The 8,461-nt window shown below is 35.5% G+C and overlaps 1 protein-coding gene across 1 annotated transcript; it reads right to left on the bottom strand.

The window, feature by feature from the left end:
• Window positions 1–579: 579 nt before the first annotated feature.
• Window positions 580–7,581, bottom strand: LOC128992549 (uncharacterized). The gene is made up of 3 exons (XM_054416179.1): window positions 7,355–7,581; window positions 4,700–4,844; window positions 580–1,558 (listed from the first exon to the last, which is right to left on the bottom strand). The coding sequence occupies exons 1-3, from the start codon at window positions 7,527–7,529 to the stop codon at window positions 760–762; spliced, it is 1,119 nt and encodes a 372-aa protein (XP_054272154.1). The 5' UTR covers window positions 7,530–7,581; the 3' UTR covers window positions 580–759.
• Between the last annotated feature and the right edge of the window lie 880 nt (window positions 7,582–8,461).

The raw sequence follows: 8,461 nt of genomic DNA, 5'->3' as shown, positions 1-8,461 counted from the left end.
TTAGTCAACCCCTCGAGTGCGCTACACGCGTGTAGGGGGGAAGAGGGGGGGTGGCACGTGTTTGCTCTCAGCAGGAAAACAGATTTCATTATTTACGGACAGAAGTCACAATTTGGTCGATGAGTCGTCTCTTGAAGATCCCTAAAGAGATAGTCTTGCTTTTCTGTTGTATTTTTTATTTAATGTGAAATTTTGGGGTTTTTGAAGTGTATATGTGACAAAATGTAACAGCTAAACAGGAAAATGTTTGCTAAAACCACGTGTATTAGGAACATTAACGTTTGAAAAGCATATTAATTGTAACTATCCAATAGAACTTATTGGCATAAAGAATCAAAGAGATATTTTGGAACTGAGAGCAAAAGAGAGGTTTGGAGGGTTGCCAGATCTCTGCTATTGAATGAAGTATAACAGCTGATTTACTATCAAACAGCTGTGCACGTGATAGGTTATGACCTTCAAGATATGGAGTGACCTTGACCTCTCCTCTTTCTCTCTCTAATTATATTTCAATGGTGAATCATGAAAGAGGTGTATTTAATACACATAAGAGTAGAGGGAAAAGAAGAAGAAAAAGAATATTTTCTATAACAAGTTGTATTACAATTCAAAATACACTCTTCAAACAAAATAAACTCAAAACACACTTTGAAAACAAAATAAACTCAATATACACTTTGAAAATAAAATAACCTCTTAGAACGCTTAGTTTGGTAAAACATTTGGTATAGTTTCAATGACTAGAAACATTTGCATAATCTATGGCTTGGGAAACATCATGTCGTGCAACAATTGTTGAACTTTGAGCTTGAAGACACTTTGGTCATACGCAGAAAGTTTCCGCATGTGACATATCGTACTCTTCATGAAGAGTTCGTTCGAGTCAATGTCTTCTTGACTCTCTGGCAAGTTTTTGTCAGGAGATCTTCCGTTGGATTCTCTACTAGAGATGGCGTCTTGACTATTATCTCTACTAGCGTCTTGACTATTTTCCTGAGAGTCCTCAGGTAGGTAGGAATAGGTATCAGGTAACTGTAATTCCTCTTCTTCCAAAGGTTCAGTCTTGATTGCGACTTCCATATCTACAAACTCTGTCGTCTTTGGTTCATTGTCAGGATCATGCTTGACCCTTTTGAGATCAACGTCTGACTCAAAACTCGATTTCGTCTTGGCTGGTTTTTCCTTTTCGATGGACTTTTGGGTGGGTTGGACTATTCCAACTCCCGTATTGGCTTGAACGAATTTCATCACCCCCTGCGGTGATTGGACTAGATTGAGTTGGTTGGGTTGCACGACGCCTATCATGTTGCCTTGGTTTGGTTGGACGACTCTGATGCCGTTGTTGAAGATGAAGCCGCCAGGGAACATGTTGCTAGCTAATGTGAGAGTTCCGCCTGCTTTCACAGTCATCGGACAGTTGCTCTTGTGAGCCAGAGTCAGCCCAGGTCTGACCATGTTGACTGTTGGCTTAGTCAGGACTACGGTTTGATTAACTGCTGGCTTGGAGGTAGGAGGAGTGGTGCTCTTGTTGGTATCTGCAGCTGGAGGTATGTCACCACTGGAAAATAAACAACTGTGTCATTACAGAACACCAACTTAAGTTCTGGATAATATGGCAAACCAAATGGTTGGGTCTGTGTCATAAGCATGGGATTGTCCACCAGTTTACACTAAAGTGGACCTGGAGATCCAATAACAAGAAATTTTCTTAAAGTTACAAATACAGTTTGAAACAATGTGATACTGTAGTTTACCTAATTTGAGACAAAATTTCACCACGATTCGTACGATGAGGTATCTGGAATCTGATCCTATCCTCAGGTATAATAAAGCATCAAGCATTACAATATTACACAAACCCAGGGAAGCTGTGAAAACAATAAAATTCACTCACAGAACAACAAAATTAATAAATTAATTTGTGGCAATGTTTTTGTTATTGTTTCCCAACTTCAGCGGAGTTTGTGTACCATTTTTGTAGTAATTTGACATTTTCTCATCTGGGGACGGGATTCAAGAAGTATTCAAGAAAACTTTTTTTTACCAATTGTAATGGAAAATGTTCATGATCATCTGTTGAATAAGAAAGCAAATAAATTAATTAGCCTGTGACTGAACAGCTGTTATGTATCAATTATTATTTTTTGTTATTGTTTATGTTGGTTGAATTTCTTTGAAATAAAAATGAATTTAGTATAAAACTATTCTGTGTTATACAACTTTATTACTAGTGGCAGCAGTGGGAATGTTTGATTCATTTGTGATTTTCTGATAAATGTTGTAAGAAATAACATTTACATCTGGTCCAGAGTCAAGTTTGAAAGAGATTTCTATTCCATTTACAATAAGCTTTTGCGTCCAAGAATTTACGGAATCTACAACAAATATATGTTTTTATGCTTCTATACTAAAAAGAATTTTCTTCATATGCTTTAACGTTTTCTTGGTATTCTACTGAATTTAACTTTGCTTCTTAGCAAGTTTTGAAAAGTGGTTTAATTTGTTACAGTTGGTATACCTTTTCCCCCAAGCTGGGCAGTTTATATAACTATGGCTAATCCAACACTTAAAACAGGTTTTCTTATTTTCATTTTTAGCAGGCCTGAAATCATTATTCTTAGCTATCTTATGAATTTCAGGACTAGAATGACCATGATAGTTTTGAACAGAACAACTTTCTCCCACGTTTTCAACCTGTTTTTGATTCTCTTCCCTAGCCTTACAATAGTGAATAACTGTATCAAGCTGTAAATCAGAAAGTAGTCATCGAAACATTGAATAAGATGATATAAATTGTCCCTATCTGTATCCGTTAGTTTGAAATTAATGAAAATGTTTAGTCATTCCCCTAAGCAAAGAAGCAAGGCAACTTTAGTTTTACTGGGATTTTTAGATTTATCAGTAGCTTCTAAATACAAAAAGAATTTTTGCTTGAATCTAGCCCATCCATCAAGTGTTTTTGTTCAAATCCATAGGTGGTGGGGCTTTCAAATCCAGCATGTGTAGTTGTAGGATGTAATAATAGCTATGGTTATGTATCATACCTTAATATTTTGACCGCTGCCACCAGTAATAAAGTTGTATTACACAGAGTAGTTTTATAGTAAAGTCATTTTTATTTTAAAGAAAACCAACATAAGCGATAACAAACAAAAATAATTATTACATAACAGCTGTTTTGTCACAGGACAAATTTTGAGAGTACAGTGGAACCTCTTTAATCCGAACTAATTGGGACCAGGGGTGGTTTGGACTAGTGAATAGTTCGGATTACAGAACATATTGTTGTTTTTACATAACAATAGCTAAAACATGGCTAAAATTAATCAAAGTTATTTTGGGAAAAGTGGAAAAAATGTTTTCTAAATTAAAATACAGTGTTTATTTAATACAGTACTAAACATGGTGAATAAACAGTACTGTACATTAAATACAGTATACAATAAAGAACTGCTGTACTGTGTATAGAGTACAGCAATGAGGGGTTCGGATTAGTGGACGTTCGGATTAAAGAGGTTCTACTGTATCAAATTATAAAGCAATGAGGGCTAGTTTGTATTTTAGAATTTTTAGCGACACAGACTCTACTTTGTATTGATATACAACCTTCGTTTCATTAGAGATTTTAGATTGAATTGAAATTACCGTGATGAAGTTGTTTTAATTCTCATTGTTTGTAGTTAACTGCTTGTTGTAAGGTGTGATACGAAAAAAGTTCATGATTGTATCATTATAATTAATTTTTAGAGAAGCAAAAGAGGTTATAGAGTTCACTTTTAAATCAGAAGATAGCTGGTTGGATATAATATTTTGATGGTTCATGGTTTACTAGAAGTATTTTTCTTTTCTTAGATACCATTGTTATAGTACAATCTTTTTTTGTAAATATGTTAGTATTATATTTTTTAGAGGTTAATTGTAGGAGAGTCCTAATTTTAATCAAAATGCTTTTTATTTTATTGCCAATTAGGCTAGTCCATTGATGGTATTATCAAACATAAGACTTTTTATTGACAAAGTCTCTATATTCTGGAGCGGAAATGGATCAAGATGATCCCAATGCACATAAACTAAACTGACATCGCTACTTGTAAATTTCATTTGCACACTGGTGTCACAGACATCATGTCATAAGTCACATGTTGTGTCTGATTAAATTGGAAGACATGGATTTTTGTTGTGTTTGACACAGTTATTATACTATTCTGGGTCCGGTTGCCAAAATGGGTTCAGAAAACAAGAATTTTCTGTTAATTGCCGACGGTGCAGAGTTTTAAATATATTTGAACGTTTGACTTATTCTCTAAAGTAAACATGGAGTTTAGCCAATTTGTTTCAACCCAATAATTGAACCAAAAATAAATGTTTCAAGAATATTTCAGAATGAAACTTAACGCTGTGATCAATCATTGACTCGAAGCGTACTTTGTAGAAGGCTATTAACCTTATTGCTCGGGAATGCACGCCAGGGAGCATGCTACGCCTATAACATCGTATGACATGTCTCACCAAATACCGAACATCCGGTTCAACACATTTCCTAAACTCAGATGATGTCTCGGACATTTGTCGTAAGCCATCAAAACGTCTGATTTTATAACATAGGTTGGTTTTGGACACAATCTCAATGAAACCAGTGTGTAACTAAGAGGTAGAATTGGTAGGATAGGTAATATGTCGATAGAAAACTCTGACTCACGCTTCCGAGACGAAAGGTTTGATGAAGACCATCATGTCGGCCCATGGCCAGCCACTACGACGCTTTACTGTATTGGTAGCCTCAGTCCTCACGTGTCTTCGGTATGTTCCTCTCAGACAGTTCCATTTGTCCCGACATTGTGTGTCTGCAATACAAATATATTTGTCGGAAAATATTGTTAAGATAATTATTAGTACTAGGGTGGTTGACTATATAAACATGTAATGTCTCAGAGAAACACTAGGAAATATTTATTTATAAAAAGTGTTAAAATTAAAATGGTGTAAATATTTGCTTTATGGTAGGCTAATCGTTAAAAAAATTCTTACAACTAGTGGTAGTAGTTTCAGCATCAAGTTGGTGCCTTTTTCAGGCTGTACAAGAACATATTATATTGTCTAGTACTCTTCTTCTGAAGACCACCAATTTAAATTTAAAACAGAGGTCTAGACTCTACTTCTACTTTTTCGTGTCTGAATTAATCAGCTGATTTTTTCAAGTTAACATGTCATGTGTTTCTGTATTGTTTATGTTTGACTAAGCACTGTTATGTTTAAAAAATTTAAATTGACGGTCTTCAGGACAGGATGAGTATAATAGGTAGGTTATGTTCTTAAGTACAGCCTGAAGATGTAGGAGGCCATAACACCAACATAAAAAAGTGTAATCTAAATAAGCTTGACACATTATTTTCACTGGATTTCTCCACACTCTACTAGGTACGGTATTACTTTTTTTTACACCAGCTTGCATTCAAATCTGAAAGTGTTATTTATATGGCACTGTAATTTATTACCAAGAGGAATTAAAATACTCCTAAATCCCCTTGCACACAAACAAAATTAGATAAATCAATCCTCCCTCTTTCAATTTGCAAGTCTTTAAAACACACTAGAAAACATCTGGGGCGTGAGGGAGAGCATGTGCAAAACTTAATGAAGACACAGTAGATCAACTCCTGATTGAGATTTAAAAGAAGAATAAAAAAAGAGGAATCAAAAATTGAAAAATTGAATCTACAAGAAATCTGTGTTAGTTTTGTAACATCTCTTTTCCTTAAAGGAAAAATGCACAAAAGTTAAGAAACGTTTAAGTGGCCTTATACAATTTTTATTTTTATGGCCTTACCACAATTTTTTATCACCGAAAGCAATACTAGACACAGATTGTCACTTAGCTTTACCGAAGAAACAATTAATTAATTGTACCTATCCAATTTTAACGTTAGATTAGATTTTTGAACAAGACTGAACATTTCAACTAATTCATGAAGGTACCGGACATTTTCATACAACCATATCACATTGTATTATTGGATACATGTCAATTTTTTTAATGCAGTGTTATAATTTAGTAAAAAAAAAATTGAACCAGATTAAATTTTTATCTTAAATCGTTTCAGAAGGGGGGAAGATATTATATATTTAAATAGTTTTTGTTGTAGTTTTAAAAATCCTTTTATGTCATCAATTAATTTTATAGGGCGATAACATTTTAATAAACACAGTTGATGAAAAAAAACTTAAATAAAAAAAGACATATGTTGGCGATAAAAACATTCTTTATCAAAATCGAGTTATTTACCAATATAATATATTACCTTGAAAAATCGAATTAAATTTTTTCTTTATTTGTTTGGGCTAAATTCGTATTTTAGTATATTGATCCTGAAATCCAGCAATTAAACCACATTAATACTGTATCTGTGCTTCAGATTCAAAAAATCATCTTAAACAATATGCCATGTCAGCAAAGTCAAATATGAAATATTCAAGGACGATCGGACGATGCACCAAGACCAAACAAATCAATGCTGCTGCACAGTAACAAAGCATGTAAACAGCTGTTTGCGCACAACACGAATGACGTAGCTACCACGCTTATCGACTGGGGTAGTTAGGCTGTTCCACCCACCGCACACACCCCCAGCCCCATAGAAACTGGCAGTGAAGTCTGCGCTTGTACAAATATAGACAGAACTTCAGATAAAGAAATACGACAGCGACAATAGAGATCTTGTTTGTTCAAATTATGTAACGTTTAAACACGTGAGCAAAGAGAGTGATATCGCAATTTATTTCTCTTTGATAAGCTCGAGATACTAGAGCATTTGCGCTTATCAACATGACAAATGCACGGCCTCCTTGATTTTCACTACGTTGATAAGAGGACGCAATGCATACCGGGTAGTAATTTGTTTAGGTAAACAGCGTTTCCACAAGTATTGAAAAATTCTTTGGAAGATAAAAATGTTGACTGTATTAAGTTAAGTAAGGTATTTGTTCAGCAATTTATCACTCAATTTGGTTATGCACAATGATAAGTCTGCTACTTCTACTTCCATATATATTCAGGTAAAGTCTTATTAAAACATTTCTGGAAATTCAAATCGTTGACGTCCCTAAGCTGGAAATTGTCACGAACGCGAATAGGTCGACGTTTTATTGGCCAATTTACCACTCAATGTACAATGGAGCTGCTTCTATTTTTAGACACAAGAGCTATCTTCAGTCGTTGCCTAATGCAGTGGGTTGAAAGCGCAGCTAAACAACCGAGGCTAAGTTGCAGTTGCACTTCCACGTTATACGTAGAGTTTTAAATAGTTAGATTGATAACAATTGTTATCAGTGACTCATAACGCTAACCTAACCTCACCTGTTTTGCCGCCGCCGACCTCCTCCGCCACCGACTTCCACGTGCGCGTCTGGTAGTCACGCAGCCCGAAGTATTCGGTCCTCGGATTGTAGAGACCATCGTGTTTCTTGATGGCGCAGATGAGTCTTCTGATTTCTGCTGGAAACCACTGGACGTCCCCTGGCAGCGGCGGCATCTTGGCATTATCGTTGTGTTTGTGGCGTAGTGAATGCAGTACCGCGCACGCGTCGTCGCGCGCACCACGCATCGACCCGCAGTGGTACCACCCCACCGCGCCGACAGACCGAAATATCGCTGTTGTTGCAGCTGTACGAGCAAAGTTGGCATCCGTGCGCTCTGTTATGAGTTTATCGCTAGCTCGTGAAATGATGGATGGAATATCGTTCATCATTGGTTTACCGCTTCTGCTTTTAACCTCAGTGTGTTCACTGTTCACAATGCAATCGAACTGTTTTATTACAAATAATTCATAATACAAACTAGCTGACCCGACCGAAGCATTCGTACTGTATTCTCTTTAAATACCCTCTTGATTATAGTTAGTAACGATAGTTATAGTACGTAATTTCAACCTAATATAGTAATATAGACATGGGTTAAAGAAGAAATAAAAGATATGTGTTTAAATTTGTTATAATTTATTTGTTTAATATTAGGTTATAGTAGCTTACGCAACGATTGCTTTAACACTACTGTTGCGTATGATAGTGTTTAACTGTAATTACAAAGAAAATCACTACTCATAACAAGAGAGGCTATGTTTTCGTTTATAACCTCTCATTGCCACTGACCTGACAGGGATGCAACGAAACATTGTAGGCTACCATACACTAATTAATTGCACCATTCAACAATTAAATTGGTCTGATCAGCTGATTAGTTGAAGTTCGAATCATTACAATTTTACTTCTTCTCTCCCAATCCTTGAACCTCATTGGTCCGTTACCCATGTTGTTATGAGTAAAACTATGCTGTTATGTTACTAAACAATACTGTTATGTGAAACTTTTCAAATCTAAGAACTGAACTGAAATGGCTACTTAAAAAAACTGTCGTAGGTAAAGTTATTTTCATATTTGCAGCGTATTTACATGTTCAAAGGATCTC

The sequence above is a fragment of the Macrosteles quadrilineatus genome, unplaced genomic scaffold (genome assembly GCF_028750875.1).
Source record: "Macrosteles quadrilineatus isolate MER2022 unplaced genomic scaffold, UCM_ALF_1.0 Scaffold_4__1_contigs__length_99947679, whole genome shotgun sequence".
Taxonomy (NCBI): domain Eukaryota; kingdom Metazoa; phylum Arthropoda; class Insecta; order Hemiptera; family Cicadellidae; genus Macrosteles; species Macrosteles quadrilineatus.
Note: the sequence above shows the minus strand (reverse complement) of the source record. Positions and strands in the feature narration are given on the sequence as shown.